Source organism: Lissotriton vulgaris, chromosome 4_1 (assembly GCF_964263255.1).
Source record: "Lissotriton vulgaris chromosome 4_1, aLisVul1.2, whole genome shotgun sequence".
Taxonomy (NCBI): Eukaryota; Metazoa; Chordata; class Amphibia; order Caudata; family Salamandridae; genus Lissotriton; species Lissotriton vulgaris.
Window position 1 is genome coordinate 2,076,935,650 of NC_141691.1, and position 26,433 is coordinate 2,076,962,082.

The 26,433-nt window shown below is 43.0% G+C and overlaps 1 protein-coding gene across 1 annotated transcript in view; it reads left to right on the forward strand.

Moving 5' to 3' along the window:
- The window catches only part of LOC147725057 (embryonic protein UVS.2-like), a 110,324-nt gene that overhangs the window by 44,558 nt on the left and 39,333 nt on the right, over window positions 1–26,433 (forward strand). Inside the window, exons 9-12 of the mRNA XM_086918154.1 lie at window positions 5,814–5,929; window positions 7,119–7,344; window positions 8,164–8,282; window positions 15,493–15,715. Of these exons, the coding sequence (XP_086774280.1) occupies window positions 5,814–5,929; window positions 7,119–7,344; window positions 8,164–8,282; window positions 15,493–15,715 (684 nt within the window). The remainder of the gene's footprint in view (window positions 1–5,813; window positions 5,930–7,118; window positions 7,345–8,163; window positions 8,283–15,492; window positions 15,716–26,433) is intronic.

Genomic DNA, 26,433 nt, shown 5'->3' on the forward strand with positions numbered 1-26,433 from the left:
CTCTTGGATGGGTACCACTGAAGTCTAGCCTGCTGATAAGATAATGACCTTTGGATAGGGCTCTTGGTTGGGTACCACTGAAGTCTAGTCTGCTGATAAGATAATGACCTTTGGATAGGGCTCTTGGTTGGGTACCACTGACGTCTAGCCTGCTGATATGATAATGACCTTTGGGTAGGGATTTTGGATGTGTACCACTGAAGTCTAGCCTGTTGATTTGATAACAGTCTTTTGGGTGGGGCTTTTGGATGGGTGCCACTGAAGTCTAGCCTGCTGATATGATAATGACCTTTGGATAGGGGTCTTGAATGGGTACCACTGAAGTCTAGCCCGTTGATATAATAATGACCTTTTGGATCGGGCTTTCGGAAGTGTACCACTGAAATTGAGCCTGCTGATATGCTACGATAAATCCATAGCTTTAAAACAAGTTGTGCCGCCATCTCTTGTACATGTTGCATCTCAGCAGTTTTATTTTTGGAAGCCAACTCAGAAAGGAATTGGCATAATCTGGGTTTGAATCAGTCAGTGAACCAGAAAGGATTTTGTGATATTTGTTTTTGATGTAGGGCAATGTCTGTTTCAGTTGTCTTATGCTGAATAAACTTGAACGCTCTACAGAGCTGATGTGAGCCTCAAAGTTCAATTCGGTATTCCAGATGACCCTCAGATTTCTAGTTTCTAAGTCAAGGTGGATGGGGTCTCAAATATCTCCGTTGGCTAAGCGAGGTTATGCAGAAGTCTGTGTCTTGAGCCTACGCAGAGCATCTAAGATTTGCTCTGTTTAACTCGAACCCACTTTTATTCATCCCCTTGTCCTACGAGACCAACATGTGCACGTAGATCTATATGTCAACAGCAAATCAGCATTATTTGAGGTCTCTGGAGGAAATGGTAGAAAATAGCAGCTCGGAAAACAAGAGAGAGGGGGAAAGGGTGAACCCTGGGGTACTCCACATTCAACCTTCCCCTCTGATGACTTGAAGAACTCTAGTCTGACATTTTGTGTCTGTCCTCTTAGAAAATTATCGGAACCATTTTAGAGCTGTATCCGACGCAGTAGCTACTGTTCCTCACTGATCATGCAAATAGTTCTAACAATATCAGCCAAGATAAAGATATTTAACCATCATCAGCTAAGGCAGGCATCTAGAACTGTTTAATTGCCCAGCCGAGAACAAAAACCAGCTCTTTGTTCTACCTGCTGTTAGGATGAAATCTCAGCATTTTTCTCCTGATGAGATCCCAGTATTTATCCCCTGCCTGAATTCCAGATTTTGTCTCATCCTGTTGCGATTTCAGCATTTATTCTCTGATAGGATCTCAGCCCTTGTCCCCAATAGGACCCCAGCATCCTTTCCCAGAGTGGTTCCCAGCATTCATCATATGACATGATGCCAGCATTTATCTCCTGATGGGATGCCAGTGTTTGTCCCCTAATAGGATCCCAGCATGTATAACTTATTGGCCTGGCAATTATTGTCCCCTGGAATCCCGAATTGCATTGCCTCAGTGAGTTCTTGCATGTATCCCCTGAATGGATTCCAACATTTATCCACTGATTGGATTCCAACATTTATCCCATGACTGGATTCCAGCATTTATCCCCTGATTGGATTCCAGCATTTATCCCATAACTGGGTTCTAGCATTTATCCCATGATTGGATTCCAGCATTTATCTGCTGATTGTATTCCAGCATTTATCCCCTGACTGGATCCCAGGATTTATCCCCTGATTGGATTCCAGCATTTATCCGCTGATTGGATTCCAACATTTATCCCATAACTGGATTCCAGCATTTATCCCCTGATTGCATTCCAGCATTTATCCCATAACTGGATTCCAGCATTTATCCCCTGATTGGATTCCAGCATTTATTCCCTGACTGGATCCCAGGATTTATCCCCTGATTGGATTTCAGCATTTATCCAATGATTGGATTCCAACATTTATCCCATAACTAGATTCCAGCATTTATCACCTGATTGGATTCCAGCATTTATCCCAAACTGGATTCCAGCATTTATCCCCTGATTGGATTCCAGCATTTATCCGCTGATTGGATCCCCATATTTATCCCATAACTGGATTCCAGCATTTATCCCCTTATTGGATTCCAGCATTTATCCCATAACTGGATTCCAGCATGTATCCCCTGATTGGATTCCAGCATTTATCCGCTGATTGGATTCCAACATTTATCCCATAACTGGATTCCAGCATTTATCCCCTGATTGGATTCCAGCATTTATCCCATAACTGGATTCCAGCATTTATCCCCTGATTGGATTCCAGCATTTATCCGCTGATTGGATTCCAGCATTTATCCCCTGACTGGATCCCAGGATTTATCCCCTGATTGGATTCCAGCATTTATCCGCTGATTGGATTTCAACATTTATCCCATAACTGGATTCCAGCATTTATCCCCTGATTAGATTCCAGCATTTATCCCATAACTGGATTCCAGCATTTATCCCCTGATTGGATTCCAGCATTTATCTGCTGATTGGATTCCAGCATTTATCCCCTGACTGGATCCCAGGATTTATCCCCTGATTGGATTCCAGCATTTATCCACTTATTAGATTCCAGCATTCATCCCCTTATTAGATTCCAGCATTTATCCACTGATTCAATACCAGAATTTATCCCCTGATTGGATTCCAGCATTTATCCGCTGATTGGTTTCCAACATTTATCCCATAACTGTATTCCAGCATTTATCCCCTGATTGGATTCCAGCATTTATCCCATAAGTTGATTCCAGCATTTATCCCCTGCTTGGATTCCAGCATTTATCCGCTGACTGGATTCCAGCATGTATCCACTGACTGGATCCCAGGATGTATCCCCTGATTGGATTCCAGCATTTATCCACTGATTGGATTCCAGCATTTATCCCCTTATTAGATTCCAGCATTTATCTACTGATTGGATTCCAGCATTTATCACTTATTAGATTCCAGCATTTATCCGCTGATTGGATTCCAGTATTTATCCCATGACTGGATCCCAGCATTTATGCTGACTGGATTCCAGCATTTATATCCTGACTGAATTCTAGGATTTATCCTAGTGCGATGTCAGTATTCAGTTCATGATGGCATCCCAACATGTTCCCTTATGAGATCCCAAAATTCATCTCCCGGCATAAATCCAGTGGATCCTGGAATTTGCTACTAATTGGATCCCCGCTTTATATGTAAATAGGATCCCACTATATATTTCTGGCTACAATGTCCGCCTTGGTCTACTTACAGGATCCTTACTGATCTCCTCATAAAATACCAGGACTTATTTCCTAATAGGATCCCATTACGTATGCCTTAGTTTGACTGACACAAAATGGAATCCCAGCTTTCATGTACTCATCGCATCCTGGCTACATCCACCGATGAGACACCATCACTGGCCTTCGATAGGACCCGAGCATCCATCTACTGATTGATTCCTTGCATTCACCCCCTTGTTGGAATATCAACATTCTTCCTTCCATGAGAGCTTGAGATTCGTTTCATGTAGCGATCACAGGGGCATATTTACATGGGGATAACATCACCTGATTACTCTTAGCAACGTTCTGGTGGCGATATGCCCTTCTCCATATTTTTAAAGTGTTGTAAGCCCCATTTTGTGTCTTAACCCCGCCTTGTAAAAAAGCCGCCCTCACACGTATCATGTAGTGTGAAAGGAGCGTGCTATGGGTGTTGCTGTCAGCGTTCCACCACAACTCCCACTGCTTTTTGATGCTGCCCAGATTCACAAGGAGGTGTTAATCTGAGGCAGCGCCAAAACTAACGCCATGCAACAGCAGGCGCTACAATGGAGAAACGAGGAGAAATGCTTTTATTTCTCCATGTTTTTGCATTCTGCAGCACACATAGAAAGAGCAAAATGCCATTAATGAATATTTATGTGTAGGAAGAGACACCTTCCGGGACATAAACAATCATTGAATAATGACGGTTTGCTACTTCTACGTTTGCTGAATTCAGCAGCACGCATAGAAGTAACAAATCACCATATAGGATTGTTTATGTGCAGGAAGGGACTCCTTCCTGGACATAAACAATCATTGAATAATGACGGTTTGCTACTTCTACGTTTGCTGAATTCAGCAGCACGCATAGAAGTAACAAATCACCATATAGGATTGTTTATGTGCAGGAAGGGACACCTTCCTGCACATAAACAATCATTGAATAATGACGATTTGCTACTACTATGTATGCTGAATTCAGCAGCACGCATAGAAGTAACAAATCACCATATAGGATTGTTTATGTGCAGGAAGGGACACCTTCCTGCACATAAACAATCATTGAATAATGACGATTTGCTACTACTATGTATGCTGAATTCAGCAGCACGCATAGAAGTAACAAATCACCATATAGGATTGTTTATGTGCAGGAAGGGACTCCTTCCTGGACATAAACAATCATTGAATAATGACGGTTTGCTACTTCTACGTTTGCTGAATTCAGCAGCACGCATAGAAGTAACAAATCACCATATAGGATTGTTTATGTGCAGGAAGGGACACCTTCCTGCACATAAACAATCATTGAATAATGACGATTTGCTACTACTATGTATGCTGAATTCAGCAGCACGCATAGAAGTAACAAATCACCATATAGGATTGTTTATGTGCAGGGAGGGACACCTTCCTGCACATAAACAATCATTGAATAATGACGATTTGCTACTTCTACGTATGCTGAATTCAGCAGCACGCATAGAAGTAACACATCACCATAATGGATTGTTTATGTGCAGGAAGGGACACCTTCCTTCACATAAGCAATCATTCCCTGCAACACAGGCCCCTTTGTACTATGGTGCAAATGTGCTTGTGTTGGCGCTAGGCAGCTCATTTTAGCGCCAGCACAGGGGGAAACACAGGGGAGCGTCGTATTGGTGTAAATACAGCGCATTCCTGCATTTTGGAAATGTCGGAGCACTGTGATGCCGAAGATGGCGCAGTTCCGCTCTCTGAAATTTCGTTGTAAATATGCCTCCCCAGTATCCATTCACCGATGGGATCCTTGCATTTATCTGCTGGTGGGATCCCATTCTTGGGAGAACTCCATAGTTCATCCTCTGACTGGATCCCAGTGTTCATCACCTGATGAGTTCCAAGCACAATCTACTACTTTATGGAAACATATTCCTCTTATAGTGGAGTTTCAGATGGGTTAAATGTTAGAGTTCTGCTAAGACCCTGTTTGTTACCTTTATGGAGCTTGACCTTTGGGTTCCCAGCTTTGAAAATGTCCCTACCATTGGGATCCATGTCTTCTTTGCATTAGGAGTTATGTAGCCTTATAGCTAGCTAGACATCATGTATGTTTCTTTGACCTGAACTCTGAAGTCACTTTAGACCAGTAAAGAGAAAGAGGAGTGACAAAGATTCTGTTCGTGGTCCAAAATAATTTGCTTTTGCAGAGTTTCATTTTTATTTGTCTCCCTAAAAATCCATCCCACCTTTATTGCCATTTAATCTGAACCAGGGCAATTTGTGTTGCCGGTCAGTGTGCCCAGTGCAGTTCTTGGTACCTACTTATATTCTTGTCTGTGCTTCCATATCATTGCTAAGACCAGCACCAGCCACAGAGATCATTGTTAAGGTCAAGGGGCGTCCTCCTGGAGGAGATATAAAGATGCCAGCTTAAATACTAGTGAATCTAACTGAGACATTCTCAGTAGGAGCCGTTGGAGGGTGGAAATTCAACCTGTCAGGGTCATTGCGCTGTTTCTAGACATTAATATTTAAAGAATGTTCCTTTTTATATTTGGTTTCAGGTGTTTGCAGCACCCTTTTATCTAACCCGACCGGCACCCTAGCGTCTTCCAATAACCCTTCCTCGTACCCGAACAACGTCAACTGTGTCTACATGATCCGAGTGCCTTCCGATAAGGTATGTCCTTCACAGACAAGCTGATGGGGCTAGTCGCGCTTTCCTCCTGCCAGAGTCCTGAGCTGCCTAGGGGTGGGACTTAGAGTAGCGCGCTGGGTTAGGAGCTGCCTGATTGGCGGCCGAGGTAGCTGCTGAGATAGGTCACTCTGGTTAGAGTGGTCCATCAGAGAGGAGGAGAAGGATATGTCCTTGGAATGTTCTCTCCAATGACGTCAGCACCATAGCTGAAGAGCTTCAGAGAACCAATCAGAAGATATCAATGAAATCTACAGTAGGGCTGACACCAAAGACTAGATGGAATAAAGCTTAAAGAGTGGGTCTACAAGGGGCAAATAAGTCAAACTTTAACCATCTTCAAATTGGACTTCACAGAAATGCCCCATGGGGGCAATAAGCAATGGTGAGAGGGAATGCCAGTGGAGTACCCCAATGGATATGGGCACACAAGGATTAACCTATTAATTGACAGTGTCGCAGGACAGAATACCGGGGTGCACAGCGATAGGTGTTACCCCCTGAGTGTATGGTACAAGAATATTGAGTTTTGAATACAGTGCTACAAAAACATCTTAGCCGAATATCAGCTAACAAATGATGGTTTAGGTCAATATGCATAGGTAAGTATAGACTTCCGCTACTTAATATCACATTTATCTTGAGCATATATGGTCTGCTGGTGGGCATCACTCACACTCAAAGGTAGGACACAGGTTATTGGTAACCCAGAGGCAGTGCCCAGATTGGTGGAGGGCCATCCTTATCAGTCCAATGAGGAGCCAACTGTACCATGTGCCTTGAAGCTTACCCCAGCTTAGCTCTCTCGGTTACTCCTTTAACTTGACTGAAACCCCAGCTTAGCACAAGCAATCAAGACCCCAGTGTGTATCTTCTTCACAAGAGGTACCAAAGCTTCAGAACAGGGTTGCTTCCAAGTAGAGGCACCATGAGAGAAGACAGGAGCTGCAGGGACAGCATAAGGGGGTCATGTCTCTTTGAACACACGTATGAAGTTTAGGGATGGTGGCGAAGGAGGATGGAAACAGTGCAAGTCAATGCAAAATCACCGACTGAGTCTAGTCTGCGGATAACTTTCAAAAACTGAAAATCAGTCCTTTTTAAACAAATAGCGGATATAAAGTTCTAGACACCTTGGAGGTCGTATGTCTAATTTATTGCTCTTTCTTATCAGATTCTTCTGCAGTTTGATGCCTTCGATCTCCAATCCTCCTCAAACTGCGACTCCGACTACCTCACAATTTACGATGGCAACAGTAAGGCAGCCCCAGTCTTACTCAGCAAAGCGTGTGGGACCGGGCTGCTCCAGCCATTCATGTCTTCTGGAAATAAGATGCTGCTGGAGTTTGTGACAGATGGTTCCATCACCGCCAGTGGCTTCAAGGCCTCCTACAGCAGTGGTACGGTCCTTGGTGTCAGGCTGCTCTCAGGCAGGGGAGGGAGGGAGGAAGCAAGGGCCTTCTACAGTAATGCTGTAGCCCTTGGTGCCAGCCCACTGACAGACAGGGGAGGAAGGAAGCAAAGGCCTTCTACAGCTCGCCAAGACCTCGTGTTGGGACCCAGTGAGCTGTGCTCCCAGGATATCTGGGTGTGTTGGCGTAAGACTCACTGCAGGAAGTGCTTGTTTCTCAGAGTCAATAGAGGTCTCACCATGAACTACAAGATGTTGTGAGCCCAGTACACTGACACAATACCTTGAGTCTGGGGAAAGGAGCTGGAGATGGTACATAGATTAGCAGTGTTTTGTTTCTGTCTTGGCCACCGATGATCGGGGGTTGTCAAAGATCACAGTGTGCACAAAATATATGGGAACACATATGATTAGTGACATGGGAGAGTACTGACAAGAATCTCAGCAAGTGGGGGTCATCTATTGGCAGGGACATGGGCTCTATTATTTACCATCCTGACAGTAAATGTGTACTTTCTGACTGGAACCTCATGTCATGTCCCCAGTTTCTTGCCATGCACCACTATTTTTGGGGACATGTTATGTTATGTTATGTTATATTTAATTTATACAGCGCACAGCTGCTCGAAAGTGTGAGCTGAGGCACAAACAGCGTGCCGGGGGCATCAGGCAGGACCCTACTCCTGGTTCTGGTGTGGCACACAGTTGTGGAAGGGCTGAGATGTGTTTTGTGCATGTGGACTTTGTACACTCGTCACCGGTACTCTATGCACAGAGTACTAAGATGATTCTTTCTTCTGTTTGACAGTAAAATGTGGCGGCACATTCACCAGCTCTGACGGCACCATCTCATCCCCTAACTTCCCCAACAATTACGATTCCAACATGGACTGCGGCTTCTACATCACGGCTCCAGCTGGATCCAAGGTAAGTGCAGGAGCTACCCAATGTCATTCTAGTACTGAGAAAAAAGCACGCAAGCCTGGTAGACCATGGAATCATGAGGAACCTTCTAGAATGTTCGCCAGAGAGGGCAGTGTGACATCATGACTTTCCAGAACAGCTTTAAACAAGCATTAGTGAATGCATTAGGTTTTGCCCATGTGATTAATAATACACTTTTTTTCTTCTAAGTAGTAGTTTGATGAGCCGTTGCACAATATAAGTTACATGAAAGTCTGTTAAAGTGTTATGACTTGTTTATGTTCAAAAAGGAAATATATTGTGCTTTTACTACTGGTATTATAAAGGAGATTAGGTAAATGGACAAACATAAAAAAAATGCACCTGACAAGTAGACTTGAAAATGTTGCAGCTATGTGGAGAATACGTAAAGGGTGGGATGAAAAAACATACAAGTAAATCGTAAGCACGGTTGTTGCAAAACCAGAAAACAAGATTATGAAAACTCGATTAAAAGGTGTTGTTTGGTTATTGCCCATTAGTAACATAAACAAATGAAAATTAACTTTACATTTTTCAAATGAGCATTTGACCATTTGTGCAATATAAGTGAAAGAAACACACTGAAAGTGAGACGTCCCGGTGCCACTATACTTGCTGAACCGTTGAAATCATGATAACTAGATAATGCACTTTGCCTGTTTTAAGAATGTACAGTTGGTGTTCTTTAGATTATGTAACTATGAAAATACAGGAGCCTGTTTAAATGACTTCAGCAAACTATTTTTAGCAATTATTGAGCTAAAATACCACGCTTTAAAAGTCTGCAAATAAATATGAATGCATTTTACATCCATGGAAAGACTGACTGCAAACTTCTCACTATTAGAGTATCTCTCAATGACCACGTTGTTTATTCACATGGGGCAAGGAAAATGCAGCAAACCATATAGCATGTTTTGTGCTAGAACAATACAATCTGCACAGTAAAGGCCAGTCCCAAGAAAAGAAAGTCTTACCACCTACCTGCTTACTAACTTAAATGCTTAGTGGTAAAAAAGAGAACTTACACCAGGGGAAAATAATATGTTTTTTGTATTTAAAGGATACCAGCAATGCCCAGCAGCTGGAATTTTTAAAGTTACTGCTACTGAAACTATACAGACTCCTTTCCTGGCAAGTCAAAGGAATAGGGTGCAATCAAAAAACTCAATGAATACTTTTAGAACAGGCACATGACCATGTATACAATCCAAGAGTTGTCTGCGCTGTGATGTTACTCAGAAACTGTCCAAACGGATATAGGAGGTTAAAACATCCCTTCAGAGCACCAGGGAGCATGCTCATGTAAAGCACTGCAATCAGTTCCTTCAAGTTTACACTACATAATGCGCCAACAACAAACACATGACCCAGAGAAGAAAACAATGTTGTTAGCAACAAACACATGACACAAAATAAAATGCAATTTTTATTAGCGGAACAATACCATAAGGAATGTGAAATGTGATAAAAGCTCCACACACTAAAGCAAAGTTACACAAGCAAGTTTTAAATGCATGCAGCCTGGGGAAGAGCAGTATCGGTAAACACTGGGCAGCCTTAATGTAGGAAAAAAAGGTCCACAACTTTTGGGCCCAGTGCCACTGCACCTGCTGCACCATTGAAATTATGATCCTAGTGCCTGCAAGATAACTGCATTTGTGACTGCCTGTTTAGTAGTTAAATATAGCAATATTTGGTGTTTAGAGGAGGTAAGACAGCTTTTTGCTGTGGTGCCACTGCACCTGCTGCACCATTTCAGTCATAACTGTATTGCCTGCAAGGTAACTGCACTTTGACTGCCTCTTTAATAGTAAAATATAGCAATATTAGGTGTTTGGTGGTCTGCCTAGAGCTTTTGGCCCTGTTGTCAGTGCACCTGCTACACCATTGTAATCATGACCCTGGTGCCTGCTAGATTACTGCACTTGTGACTGCCTGTTTAGTAGTTAAATTTAGCAATATTCTGTGTTTAGTGGGGTCCCAAGAGCTTTTGGCTCTGGTGCCGCTACACCTGCTGCACCATTAAAAACATGCCACTATTACCTGGAAGATAACTACACGTGTACTGCCTATTTAATAGTAAAATATAATCCGTGTGGGGAACTGTATTTACGATTGACTTCTCAACTCAATTATGTTGACGGTAGTCAAAGATTATAACATTATTACTTGGAATGTTAGAGGTATGGGGTAAGTACACAAAAGACATAGACTGTTAGCTCAATTGCACAGGCACCGTGCACAGATTGTATTCTTACAACAAACCTACCTAGTGTCCACTGAAGCTCAGAAGTTGCGTAAACGATGAAGAGGCCAACTATTCCATGCCTCGTACTCTACTTTTTCAAGGGGCGCAGCAATCTGGTTGCAGGCAGGGGTCCCATCTGGAGTGCATGCATACCAAGGTAGACACACAAGAATGTTATTTCTTAGGGGTAAATTGGACGGGGAACCATTAATGCTAGGATGTATATATTTGCCTGATACCAAGCAGGAACCCTTCCTTGCTCAGCTGTCAACCGCATTGGTCTCAATACCCCTGGGTGTTGGGGGGGACTTCAATGCAGTATTGGAAATAGTATTGGATCATTTGCACCCACTTTTACGGGTTTGGTGTGCTAGGCTAAGGAGTTGCGTCACAGGGTGGATGAGTGCGATGTGTCAGATGTATGGCGTAACCGTAACATTGCAAGAGTAATCCTTTTACTCTTAACCACATGCCCTTCATTCTCACTCTGACAGATTCCTCGGTCCTGCATTACACATGCTATGTATCTGGGTAAGACGGTGTTAGATCACAACCCACTGGAAATTACACTCTCATGGAGACGGGTTCCTGCTCCCAGACCAAGCTGGTGCCTGCAGCCAGTCTCTAAGAAGACTTCTGATTTAAAGATACTTATGCCACAACCATTAATACATATTTCTCCGACAATGCTGGTACGGCTTGCTCGCCGTGGGTGGAATGTGAAGCATTTAAGGTAGTAGTGCATGGTGTCTTGATTGGTCAGAGAGCCTACACTCAGAGAACACACAGAAGCCGACAGGGCGGGCACGCTCCTGGCTCAGTTAATTTGTGCGGACCATCTCCTAAGCCTATCTTATCAATCTAGGCACTCACGCAGGGACCAGTGGTGACACAACTGGGGATCAACAGCATTCCTAGACAAGTGCACCCCTTTATAAATGGCTCTGCAGCCTCCTGACCCTGTAGAACTATCTGAGTTTCAACACCAAGCAGCTCTGCCTAGGGTGCCCACAATGGAAAGTGAAGAACTTGCTGCTTCCATCCTGGCGAGTGAGATTCGTGGAACCATCAGATTTGTCCCCAATAAACACACGCATCTGATGGAATTCCGGTGGAATTCTATTCCACCTATGCTGCAAAATTGGTGCCACAGCTGGAGAAATTATATTATACATCACTAGATGTATAATACACGCTCCCCTCCCCCAATAGCAAAGCTATCGGAACATCCCTGTTGAACCCGGCATTGGTACTGAATACAGAATATAAAATTCTCAGTAAAACTCTGTCCCGCTGACTGCTCCCCTTACTCGTGCACATGATCCACACGGATCAATATGGTTGATTTACCTGATGCAACATCTCCTTGAACATAAGGGTCCTGTTTGGAATAATGGATGTAGCCCGAGACCACCCATATGCCGGCTGCCTTTCCTTTGATAACCAACAAGATTTTGATACCCGAGTCCGCGACTCCCATGCTTGCTGCTTTGATTCACTATGGGATACCCCTGCTTATATCCAGTGGGTGAAACTACTATATTCATCACCTACGGCCAGAGCCAGAACTGGTCCCTATGTCTCCGATCCCTACCAAGTGTCTATCCGCACTCAACAGGGTTACCCTGGGTCCCTTCTCTTCTTCATATTGGCGGTCGAGCCAATCGCATAGTGAATCCTGCAGGTGGTGGACCACAGTGGGGTCCCTTTCGATCGAGTGGTGTATTCCGTATCTCTATATGCCGATGACATGCTTCTGTATTTCAAACACATCTGAGTGGGCAATTTAGAGATAGCCCAATTGCTGTCCTTGTTTGGCCACTTGTCAGGGCCGCATATTAATACAGATAAATCTTGAGCTTACTTCTTTACTAATACCTATACAGAGACCACATTTAGATTCGGTGACACACAACTGCAAACAGCACAAAGCACCTTTCGCTAACTGGGGATTCAGATATACCGCAAAACACAAGGGGCCCGATTCACAAAGGTAAACTGAGGCAAAAGTCTAGCTTTGCGACTTTTGGTATTCACAAAGGGCATTTACAAGTAGTACTTTTGTCTCAGTTTAACTTAAGTTTTGGTCTCAGTTAGACTTAAGACCAAAACCTAAGTTAAACTGAGACAAAAGTCTAACTTTATTACTCGTAATTGCCATTTGTGAATACCAAGAGTCGTAAAGTTAGACTTTGTCTCAGTTTACCTTTTTGAATCGGGCCATTATCTATTGGAGGGCAACTTCATACATAAGATTAACACACTGAGATCTCAAGTGTCGTTTTGGGTCACATTACCCCAGTCGATAGCGGGCCGTCTGTCACTGGCGAAAATGGTGATGTTGCCACACTTGCTGTACCACTTTGTGAATTCACCAATCATAATAACGGCATGGGTGTTTAAACTGTTGAACACCATACTGATTGATCTTACAGATGGGAGGGGGCCCCGCAGAATCAATCTACATAAACTGCAGATGCCTACCTCATGGAGGACCTGGCATGGCAGTTCGGGCTGGACTGTTCCCATGGGGCACAAGGTCAAGACTGATTTGCATATGGCTGGGTTAATGGAATGGTGAGCAAAAAAACGATGGATTTAGGCCCAGATCTCTGTACTGGGGTCAATTGCGATTCCCCATTTTGCAATGTGTGATATTGTTCTGAATTCTGTCCATCAACTGTTGTTTTTGCATTTCTCACCCCGAGTGGGCCGGGTATGCTCAGACGTAAGTCATGTGCTCTCCATGCCACCGGAATCAAGCTATCCAGGCTGATGAGGGCTGAAAGCCTGAAACCAGTCCTAGGATGCTTGTTTCCAGTCCAGGGAAGACCTGGCTTGGCAGTTCGGGCTGGACTGTTCCCAGGGGGCACAGGGTCAAGACTGATTTGCATATGACTGGGTTCAAACTGGAATGGCACGGTGAGCAAAAAAACGATGGATTTAGGCCCAGATCTCTGTACTCGGGTGAATGTATGACATTGCTCTGCATTCTGTTCATCAACTGTTGTTTTTGCATACCTCATGTGGGCAGCATGGGGGCTCCAGACTTCAAAGACTGTTGCATAGCTGGACAACTATAGTGGCTATCATATTCAACCCCACACAAAATCCAAAAAATGTTCCCTACTGCCCCTTGGCGTGCCCACGCTGTCGCCCCATGGACGCTGATCTAATACATATGCTTTGGACTTGCCCTTCCCTTGTTGGTTACTGGGGCGGGATTTCAGCTGCACTAACAGACCTTATTGGCCTACATCAGTATTGGGGTTATCTCCACGGCCCAAAAGCTCTAAAGTGGCGCAGCGCTTTACGGGCCTCTCTCTGCTCCTGGTCAATAGACTGCTTACGAAATGCTGGATGTCCCCACAGGCTCCTAGGGTAGTTACCTGGCAAGAGGAAGTCTTGCAATGGGACTTGGCAGAAAGTGAGGCTCTGAGGAGGGAAGAATATAGGGGCCTCCAGAAAAAAACCTATACCATTCAATGGGACAGACTAATGGAAGGGTCCCAGGCACAGACTTTGGAGCCCTGGAGAGTAGGGTCGCACGCTGTGACTCTGGTTACCAAACTGGGGGACTCCTCTGTGTGGGTGGCACCACAGCCATTGATTTCTAATTCTGAAACTGGTCCATATTAGAGGTATGGAACTCGTGCCCCAACCTCACTTCCATGTTCATCTCTTCCCTCCATTAGACGGCCTTGAACGAGGCAGTCTGGCCACGTACCAGCATATATCTATTGGAGGTTGAGGCTTTTTTATATATAGCATATTTCATGACATGTTGATTGCTTCTAGTACAGACTGATTGATCCCTGTATGTATATTACCATCTAAATATCTTAATGTATTAGGTGGCTTAATGTGCTGTAATCTTATTGTATAACAAAAATTCAATAACGTTTGTGTTAAAAAAAGATATATTAACAGCAATAAATTTCACAAGCGCCGTGCTGACGGCACCTAACAATTGACCTAATCTGCGATTCCACTCAGATGATCGAAGCCGCTTCTGTGTGATGAAGTGCCTCCTGCTGACAGGACAGTGATGGAAAATAAGGGCTAATTTGTACATCTGTTTCCTTAAGTCACACTGCCCCCTGCTGGCAGAATAGTGATTGTAAAGAGGGGCTAAAACATACTGCTGCTTCCTTATGTCACGCTGCCCCCTACTGGCAGGACAGTGATGGCAAATAAGGGCCAGTGCATACTTCTTGCTCCTTACATCAGATTGTCTTGTGCTAGCAGGACAATAATAATGGTGTGTAAGCTTCTCATTCCTTATGTCATACTGCGCCAGATGTATCAAAATTGAATTTTGCGATTCTATAATAGTGAATTCTACCGATTTTCTATTATAGACTCGCAAAATGCAATGTAGGTTTCAGCAAATCTTTTGTGATTCCTACATATTCCTTATTTGTGACTCGCAAATAAGGAATGGCTTCCCATTCTCTTCTATGGGCCTAGGCCCATAGGAATGAATGGGAATTGCATGCGCAATTCGCGAGTACCCAATAGGTACTCGCAAATTGTTTATACAATTTCAAGGGTGCAAGGGGGCCAAAAGGACACCCTGATGCACCCCTGAACTATGCATGTGTGCACAATTGTGATTCCCCATTTTGCAATTGCCCTTTGAGATGATCCCAAAAGGCTTTTTCCCATTCGCAAACAAGCCAATTCTGTGAATCAGCGCTTTTGCGAACTGGAAAACGTTTGATACATCTGGCCACTGCCTCCTGCTGACAGGACAGAGATGTTAAATAAGGCTTGTGCATACTTCTCCTTCCATATGTCACACTGTCCCCTACTGGTATGTTAGAGGTAGTAAGAAACGACTGTCACATAATTTTCATTCTTATGGCACACTGTTCCCTGCTGGCATGATAAGAGGTACTTTTTAAGAACTAACACATACTTCTTATTTACACCCTGCAGGTTTCATTGACGTTCACATCTATTGCCCTTGAACCTAATCCTACCTGCGACGCTGATTCCTTGTCTATTTTCGATGGTGCCAAGACAACTTCCCCGCTTATTGGAAAATACTGCAGTTCCAAGCTAATCCCCCGAGTGACCTCCACCGGGAGCTCCCTTCTGCTCCAGTTCCACAGTGATGGCTCATTGAACATGAAGGGATTCCAGGCCACCTACACCTTCGGTAAGTGTATCTGCGGTAAAGACACTACTGGCTCTTCATCACTGAGGCTAGGCACAGCGGGGAGGTGTCTGGTCTTATCTGAGAAGAAGTGTCAGAAGGCCTGTGTGGCACCATGGCGTGCGCCCCAGTTTACTGTGCATGGGGTTAGTCTGTACCCTCTGGATGCTGAACCTGCACTGAAGAGATACCCAATGCTCTAGGAAGACTAAAGTGTGTACAAAGAGCACAAGTTGGCCCTGCTGTCCACCCATTACCCACAGGGGTCCTATCTTGGCTGAAGGGTCAGTTCAAGGTATTCACACCAACTGGACATGGAATGGATGTGAGGGTCAATCAATCAATCAGGGATTTATAAAGGGTGTGACCCTAGTGCATTGGAAAGCTTAAGCACTCACATGTCCACCAATACTCAAAGTTCCAACACCAGGGACCTCACTTACACTCCTACGTGACACATAGTCGTGTTTTTTTTTTAATAGTGCTCCCACGTAGCCATAGGTCGCAGCACACCCCGTCCCGTAGCGGGGCGTGAAGACCCTATGATGAAGCATTACACCAAGGGCCCTTTTGGTGTGTGAGGGGTATTTCAACAAAACTGTGTGTTTTCCACCACTGTAGGAAACACGCGTAGTCTGGGAGGACACGGCTAAACATCTATCTGAGGGTGGATCTTTATGTTTTCTATACATTGACTAGAGGAGGGCGCATCCACCTCCACTGCTCCTATAGCATTACCTCTTCTGTCCCCTTTTTTGGTATTTTTGTTGTTTGAGCTGAAAGTGCTGCTGACCAACTCTATTGATTATTCAAAAAACAGTACAATCCATTCATATTTTATACAATAAAATTATATGCACAGTACATTTGCATTGCACATATTCATTGGGGATCATGAAAACCTGAGTGAATTTTGCTGTTCAGTCGGTGGGAGAGTCTGCTTGCACATTAACAACTTATATGTGGTTTCCCATATTTACTTGCAGTGAGCGCCTAACCCAGGAGAAGTTGACATGCCACCGCTGCAGAGAAGGTCATGACCCTGGAAGTACATCTGTTCCACGTGACAAATGAGTGGATGGTTCAAGGGCTGCATTTGTTTCTCTCTCAGTCTCCGTCTTTGGTCGTCCTGCTTCTCTCTCTTGTTGCATTTGTGGCCTTTGTTCCATTGCGTCTTGTTGTCACAGGTAGTCAGAAGCTCGTCACCAACTCTGGTCGCCAACAGTGAATCGAGTATTTGCAACCTGCCTGTCACCTGCTCCTAGCTCGCCAGTGACGTGTCTGATGGTGAATTATACTGAGTGTCAAATGTTGTGCTGATGTGAAGTGAAATAAAGACATAAAATAAAGTGTTGAGTCTTTTGCTGATCATGGAACAGAAGCAACTGTATATTGGATGATTGGGCCTTGCCCTTCTGACCGGGGTCTTCTATTTTTGGGAGGGAGAGAAAGGAGAGAAAAAGAGAGAGAGAGGGGAGCGAAAAAGTGAGACAGAGAGAGAGAGAGAGAGGAGAGAGAAAGAGAGAGGAGAGAATGTTTGTGTGTGTGTGTGTGTATATGTGTGTGTATGTAGGGGTGTTTGTGTGTGTATGTATGTGTGTGTGTCTGTGTTAGTTGGAAAGTGGGTTATTAGCAGTGGTAAACATGCATCTGCCACTGGTAATAAGGACACTAACACAGTCTAGGGCTCAGAATAGGTCAGGATTTTATTTCAATGTTCAACCCCTGATAGCTTGGCTGCGAGCAGGCAGGCTTAACTTCAGAGACAAGTAAGTAAAGCATTTAAAAACACAAATTGAGTACATAATTAAGACACAACACACATTAAAAATCCAACACCAATTTATAAAAATAGGAAATGTTTGTATCACTAAAATGACACCAAAACGAAAAAACATTCAATGTAGGGATCCAGAGATATGGATTTTAAAAGATTAAACACTTTCTATTGCTTAGAAAGCAATAGTGTCACTTCTGGACATTTGGTCGCCTCTAACCAGGACAAAGTCAAAGTTTGAGGCCGACTGCGATGGTGGCCTGGATGGATACACTAAGAGGGAGGCCCTTTTCACGATTTTACCTTCACACTTAGAAACGTTTTGGAGGATTTCTCACCAGATGTCGTGCAGCCTCCTCCAGCAGGCCAGTTTCAGGGAGGGTTCACCGGATTGCCTTTTTGTGAGGGTCTGGTCACCCTCTAGAGCTTTTTCACAAAAGTTCACCAAACTTTTTCAAACTTCTGGAACTTTGTCCTGAAGTTCCTTGTGAGGGTCCAACGAGTCCAAAACAGAATCCAAGGGTCTGGAATCTCCAAGATGGTCCTTGGAAGGCTGGGATCATAATTCCCACAATGCACCTGGACAACACCCTTAAAAGTCCACTGGATACACTCCAGGCACCGGACTCTTGGTGGAGTTGATGCAGGTGAGCTCTGTTAACATGTAGCTTGCAGGGAGTCCACTCTTAAATCCTTTTGAAGCAAGGTAAACCCAAAGGGCTGTAGTTCCAGATAATGCATCAGGCGCGGTCAGCTAGAATGCAGGGCCTGATTGTGCAAATCAAGTTTCCAGCTTGGCAAGCCTTCTTAGTTTCAAGCAGCAGATCTGAGAGGCTATGCTCCTCTCGGATACTTGTTCAGTGTTCTCTTGAGTCAAGCAGGAGGGCACTCCTGTCCAATGAGGTACAGGGCAAAACCCCAGAGCATGACCATTTCCTCCAAAGTGTGACACAATGGTCTCCCAGAAAGCACTATTCCTCCAAAATTCAACATGGTTTAAATCTCAGCAGAGCAGCAAGAGCTAGATAAACCAACCTCCAGTGTGGCTCATTTCAATTACTCCCCTCCCCCTGGCATCTGAAAATTCCGGCCTTAAGACTGCCCTCTGGCTGGGTCATGGAGAGAGGGGTAGATGGACCTGCTCTCTTCTGCCAGTCCCATCCTCCCTTTGAAGCTGATACGTTATGACCCCTCCCCCCTGCTCTGACATTCCTGTGGAGCAGAGCTCATTCTAACAGATAGCCCCTCTTCAGGGTGAGACACTTATGAATTCATCAAAGTATCCTGGCTAATCCTGTTAACTCTCCTGTTACATCCTGTACTATGCATCTTTCCTTGTATTACTTCCCCTTTAATGGCATGAGACTTTGCTCATGGTGTTCTGGTTCTCAGAACTTTCCTGGTGATGCATTCTGCATCTTTAAGTCAGTTGTACTTGGACTTGAAGCTGCTTACATGATGCTGTGCTGCTGAATAAAGCTTCTTGGAATTTAACCTGTTTCTTGGATTATTACAAATTTTGGCGACGAGGACTCCAGCCATCTACAGCACAGGAGCGGAGTGAACCCTATTTTATCTCTTCTGGAACTGTTTGAAGACTTTTTATTGTGCTTTTGTCTTTCTTCCTTCGAAGAAAACTGGAATTTTGCATCTGTGCCTTTTTGGATTTATTTCCTGTTGTTCCTCATTGCCTGAGAGGATTTCTCTGTGTTTTTCCTGCAATTTACTTCGTTTTTGGACTTGTGCATCATTCAAGTCCTTCTACTGGCTTAGCGCGTTACTTAAGAATCCTGGCTTGCTGCCTGGATACCATTACGCTGAGCTGTGGAATTCGCTCTCTGTAGCGAGGATTCTAACTTGTTGCCTAGATACTTGGACGCTGACCTCAACAAACGAAGCGTCAACACGTCAGCGCTTCCTTTCGGAACCAATCTTGTTTTGGATTTCATCGCCTAGCAACGATCGCGGTATTTCTGACTTGCCGATCGAGAACAAAGGAACTATATTTTGCTGGCAATCACTGCTGTATATTCTGGCTTGCTGATTAAGAATGAAGGGACATAATTCTGGCTGGCAATTACTGCTGTGTGGTATTTACAGCGTCTCCTTCAGCATCCAACTAATAATTTATTTTGTTTATTTGTTATTTTGTTGTTATCATTTGCAAGATTTCAACATCTATTAACTCTGTGTTTCCTTATATCTCACAGTGTGTTTTTCACAATCTATTCATGATACCATTCTACACATAATAATTCAGTGCATTTCATAACTTTAATTATTACTATTGCATACTTTTACTGTCATTGAGTTAATTAATATGCAGTTTGACCCTCCTGCAAAGTTTTTACAAGTTAAGGGTGATCCTCCCTTGCCTTGGGCAAGATGGAAAGAAGAGTTCTTCAATTATATGAAGGCTATTGATGGAGAGCGAATGGGGGCAGAGAGAAAAAAAAGTATTTTATTACATTGTTTGGGCTCAGAAGGGCAAGAAATTTTTAGAACTTTGCCTGTTATTGTGCTACCTTCTGGAAGTGGTGATAATCTTAATGTTTACTCTGAAGCACTTGCCAGACTGGAAAAAAGATTTAAACCTACTGCTAACATTGCCCTTAATCGTTTCAAATTTTATACCAGGGCACAGAAACAGGATGAATCATTTGATGATTTTCTTACTTCTTTGAGAGCGTAAACTTTACGCTGTAATTTTGGTACAATGGCCGATGAAATGATACGTGATCAGATTATTGTTCACGTCAAAAACAAAAAAGTCCAAGATAAATTATGGTGTTTAGGTGACCCTACTCTGGAGGAGAGTATTGCCATTGCTAAGTCTACAGAGATGTCTGAAAAATGGATGAATATTGTAGAGAAACAGAGTAGTACTAATACTAGTAAAACTAGCGTTGAGGAAGAAGTATGCCTTGTTAAGCCCAAAAATGAAGGAAGAAATTTTACTGCTACACATTTGAGTACAAAGAATGTGTCAAGTAGTAATTCCAAGAAACCTGATTTTAACAGCAATTCAGTTTCTTGTTTCAGATGTGGAAACAGATCACATATTGCTTCTTTCCAAGGTTGTCCTGCCCTTAATAGAACCTGTAATATATGTGGCAAAATGGGACACTTTGGGAATGTCTGTAGAGAAAAACGTTTCAATACACAGGGGCGAGCGGGGTATCCACGTCCTATTTCCAATTTTCCTACTCCTGCCAAAGTTTCTTCTGTTAACAATCCTGAAACCACAGCACAAGAACTTACTAGAGGCTATGTTGTTTCTATCATTCAAAGTGGTACTGTTGTTTCGATTAGTAAAAAATCACCTAAGTGTATGTTTAACATTTGTGGGGTTGAGTTCGAATTGATGGTGGATTCCGGATCTCCATGGACCATCATAACAAAGCAATATTTTGATGAGAAGTTACAGAATGTATGTGATTTTTCTAAGTTACAACCATCTGACATTCTAGCAGAAAGTTTTAATGGATGCAATATTTCCATTGAAGGATTTTTGTGTGTCCCTCTAACTTTCAGGTTAGGCTCAAATCAAACTATACATTGCCATCAAGGGTGTAAATGTTCTAGGGTGGCAAGATCAGTGGGAACTTGGTATCAAGTTGAATCCACGAGCTAAGGATCCCATTGAGCTTTGTAGCGACCAAGAGATGGTTAACACCATTAGTGATGGGGGAGAGGATGTCACTTCATTGTGGAGCAGTAAATTTGATAAAGTGTTTTTGTGATCAACTGGGAAAGTTGAAAGGGTTTGCACACAAAATAGTGTTAAAAGATGGAGCTATTCCGGTTAAGCAAAAATTAAGAGGTGTACCTCTTAATGTCAGGTCTGAGTTAAAAGATATGCTGGATGACCTATTAAAAGATGACATCATCGAACCCATAGAGTCTTCAGAATGGGTTTCACCCATAGTTCTCGTACGTAAAAAGTTGAGGGTCTGTATTGATTTGAGGGCTCTTAACTCGAATATTGTCATAGATTGCCATCCGCTCCCAAACATTAATGAGCTTGTTTCTCTTTTTGATGGTGCGCAGATCTTCTCTACCTTAGATCTTAGGTCAGCGTACCACCAAATAGAGTTGACGGAAGAATCTAAGAAATTCACTGCTTTTATTACGCCCATGGGTCTCTTTCAATTCAGGAGAATGCCATTTGGATTGGCTTCGGCTGCTTCTGTTTTCCAGCGTGTAATGTTTCAGATATTCAGGGATCTAGATTCTTATGTTAAGTGCTTTCAAGATGACATTCTGATTTTTTCTAAAAATGTTGTTGAACATTCTGCACATCTTGATGAAGTTTGTTCCAGATTGCAAAGCTATGGTCTTACTCTTAAAGCACATAAATGCAACCTGTTTAAGAAGTCAGTGGAATATTTGGGGCATACCCTTTCAGGGGAAGGTTTGATTCCAAAGAAATCTAATGTTGAGGCAATTCTCAATGCCCCGGCTCCCAGTACTAAGGAACAGCTTCTGTCCTTTTCGGGCATGTGTGAGTACTACAGCAAATTTGTTGCTAACTTTGCTACTAAAGCTGTTGAGGCAAAATAATGAGTTTATTTGGAACACAGAGCAAGAAAATGCTTTTACGGAGATTAAAAAAGACATTGTTAATTCACCAACTTTAAGACCTTTTAGGATGGGTAAAGAGTGTATTATCACTACGGATGCGAGTTTTTATGGTTTGGGGTGTGTGTTGTCTCAGACGGATGGTGTGTCAGAGTGGAATGTTGCTTTCTCATCCAGGACCTTGAGTGAAACAGAACGCAGGTACGCAGTTATCGAGCGAGAGCTACTGTCATGTGTCTGGGCCATTGAGCATTTTAGGATCTACATTTGGGGAAGCAAGTTCATCTTAAGAACTGATCATAAGCCTCTTGTTCATATTCTATCAGTGGGAGGAGGTTGGAATTCTACGGCGAGAATTGCACGTTTAACATCTAGACTACAGGAATATAGTTTTACGGTGGAATTTAGACCTGGGAAGAAAAATGTCACAGCTGATTGTCTTTCACGTCTTCCATGTCTTAGTGTAGTTGATGGTATCTCTGGCTGTAAGGATGTTGATTTTGTTTCTGGCTTGCAGGATTTTGTTGGTACTCAGTATCAAGATATTACTGAACAATTGTGGATCAAGTGTCAGGAAGAGGATGATAGGCTGAATACTTTAAGGAAATACCTGTTGGAAGGTTGGCCCAGTAAAGCCAATGTCAGAGAGGATATTGTGCCTTTTTTTAATGTAGCTGATGAGTTGTTTTGTGAAGGGAACTTAATTTTTAAAGGTGACAAGTGTGTTCCACCGGTTGGAGTTCAAGATTTGATACTCAAGTTGGCACACAAGACCCATCCTGGAATCTCTGCTATGAAGCGTCTTATTAGATTGAACTTTTGGTGGCCGGGTTTGGACAGGTTCGTGGATCGTGTGGTTAGAGAATGCAGCGAGTGTTGTGACAAAGACAAGATGTTGAAGGTCTTTGTTCCTCCTCTTAAATCAGTAGTGTGGCCTGAATTTCCCTGGAATAAAATTTCCTTTGACATTTCTGGTCCGTTTAACATTTTACCTGAGTCTTCTCGTTTTGCTCTGGTGATTATTGATTACCACTCCAAATGGCCAGAGATAAAATTTGTATCCAAGGTTACTTCTGAGATTATTATTATGTTTTTTCAGGAAGTATTTTCTAGAGAGGGTTGTCCTTCTGTTTTGGTGTCAGACAATGGAGTTCAACTGGTTTCGTCAGAGATGCAGTCATTTTTACAATCCTGTAATATCAAACATATCAGAACTTCTCTCTATGAACCGCACGAGAACGGTCAGGTTGAGCGGTTCAACCGTGTGTTAAAAAACTTTGTTGTTGATTCCATCAGGGAAAAGGGTAACTGGTTGAATGCACTCAGAGAGAAACTTTGGAACTACCGTATAACTCCCCACACCACTACTGAAGTTAGTCCATTCAAGTTACTTAAGGGAATAGATCCAGCATCTGTTATCTGTCCTTGGTGGTTCAAGGAAAAGTGTAAGGGCTTGGGGGAAGATTCTGTGGATGTTAAGATCCTTGCGGACAGAGTGTCCTGTAAACAAAAGAAATCGGCTGAATGGTATAACAAGAGGTGGAAAGTAAGAGAGCATGGTTTGGCTGTTGGTGATTGGGTCAAGATTCAGAAACCTTCTTTTGTTAGCAAGGGCATGAGCAAGTATGGCAGACCTATTCAGGTCAAAAATGTTTTTAATAACTCGGTTATCACGCAAGATGGAAAGGTCTGGAATGTAAACAAAGTTGCAAAGTGCCCTGTCCAGTATGATGTAAATACTCATCCTTGTTCTCATAATTGTTATAATTCTGCACCAGATCTGTGTCTTAGGCCTTCTCCTGACACCATTGCTTCTAGGATCAAGGAGGATTCCCGCATTCGTAGGAAACCCATGTCTTTACGGGACTTTGTATAATATATTGCTATTGTTGTCATTATGATTTTGTACATATGTTTTCTTTCCTTCTTTTTCATTTTGTGGGGGGAGATGTGTTACATCCTGTACTATGCATCTTTCCTTGTATTACTTCCCCTTTAATGGCATGAGACTTTGCTCATGGTGTTCTGGTTCTCAGAACTTTCCTGGTGATGCATTCTGCATCTTTAAGTCAGTTGTACTTGGACTTGAAGCTGCCTACATTATGCTGTGCTGCTGAATAAAGCTTCTTGGAATTTAACCTGTTTCTTGGATTATTACATCTCCCCAATCAGATGTGACCTCAGGAAGGCTGATTTTGGCTTACAGACAAGTATGTCTTATAACTTTGTTTAAAAAACTTTAGGATAAATTCAACAATAGTATATTGTTGGTTTTATCAATACCATTCCCCTTAATCCTTGAATGATATTTTTCTTTGGTTCCCCTCAATATTTATGCATTCATAAACTATTTCAATGCAATCCTATGAGGCTAGGCATCTACAATGGGGAAACTGCAGTGTACAATTTCTTCAGCATCAGGTCATAAAAAACATTTTTAATAAAGGCACTCCTTATGGTTACATGCCCCCTATCCCCGGAACATCTAACGTTCATCAAAGAGGGTTCGTTTATGGGCAGTAGTGGCGCTCTCGCTGACGGTGCGTTATTCCACGGCTGAACCACGCCGTTTAAATCTCAGCCAGACTCCCTCCTCAAAGGACAAATAAGCCGCACTCTCAACAGTGACTGTAGATACAATTTATTTATTTCCTCAGTTTTCCTGATGCGTTTCGCTCGTTTTCGACCTTTGTCAAAGGATACGTTTTGGCATCTGAAGTCCACAATGTCATTTGCATCCTTATTTTATTAAAGTTTTAGCCCGCTGGTGGACAACCTCTGATGGGTCCTGACAGTGAATCTTGGGACATGAAGTTCATGATTCAGCCTTCCGTGGGTGATGCCTCAATTTCACTTCATTTTCCCCAAAAAAGTAAAGTCTATTTGCACTCACTGTTCCCTCCATAGCATCTCGATTTTCAAGATTGCAGGGATCCCATGCCAAAGCCAGTCTTTGGCGGCGCACAATATATATAAATATATTGTGTCATGTGATCAAGGCTATCTCTAGCCGAAACGCGTCATGGCGGACTGGTGCTGGGCTGAACTTTAAATAAAATCAAATTGCACCACTTTGGGTCTCGCTGGTTCCTGTTTGTCGGTGTGGCTGACTGCGCTGCGCTGCTTTCGTTGGGAACTGGACATACCTCATATATATATATATATATATATATATATATATATATCCAGTTAAAGATGCAATAGAGAAATGTTATTGTCTGGATGACGCATTTCAACCACAAGCCTGTGGTCTTGATCACATAGTGCACTAAGGTGAGAGGCATTCAATTTATAGTGACTTGAGTGACTTTACGATGTTCATAGTGACAAGACAAAAAACGTTACACTTTTGCAGCATGTAGTAAAACATCTTGTCATGCAGTGATGACTAAGCGCAGCAATGACATGCAATTTTGGTAGAAGGCATAGAGAAAAGACTACCCCTCTATATGTAGGTGTGGATGGCCATATGTTCTGTAACATCAGTTGATCGCAGCAGATTAGAAGGTAAGCTTGTGTGCTGGCGGTGCCGGCGGCATGGTAAAAGATAAAAAAATATGATAAATGAATGCAATGATTGGGTTTGAAGTCTCCCAAATGTTGTCAGATGGAAAACAAAATTAGACGGTATCCCTCATGAATCCTGGGTGTGTGAAGACATCCTAAAAACCATGAGTGCCAAATGCCACAATTAAATGTGGGAGGAATCTGGTGTACTATCGTAACTAAGAGGGGAACAATGTATTTAACACATTCATATTTGTAAAAGCATGTGGAAGCCAATGCCAAAGTCTATGTATCAGTCGGCGCGCAACTAATTTAGGCAAGAATTATAAGCTTAGTGCTGGTGCGGAAGAAGGGCCTAGATATTGCTGGAGTTTAATCTTAATATGTTGAGGGCGGAGCCTGATGTATGGAAATCGAGTCAACTGCTACAAAAGAAGTCGAATAGGTGAGAAAAATGCTCTACAGTGCAATCACTTATGGGTAAAGTTAAAAATAAGTGCATAATTGTTCGAAAACTCAGTGTTAGTGCTGCGAGATTTGGTGAAGACAAAAATCCAAACAGTCACTTAAGGAATAGGGGAGATTGGAGCAGTATAGTTGAAAACCGTGCTTGTAGTGGATTATGCATTAAATTTGGAGTTCAATTCCCTCATCAGCACAAACACTCTAGAATGTTTAGATGTAAATGTTTATGTTTCAGAAAACACACTACAGTCCACCCTCCATAGAAAAATCACTGCAGGTAACTCTACCCTTCACGCCACCAGCTTTCACCCACAATATCTTATAGCTAGCATTCCATACGGAGAAGTGCTGCGCTTGCCCAGAATCTGCAGCAATCCCACTGACCTAGCCA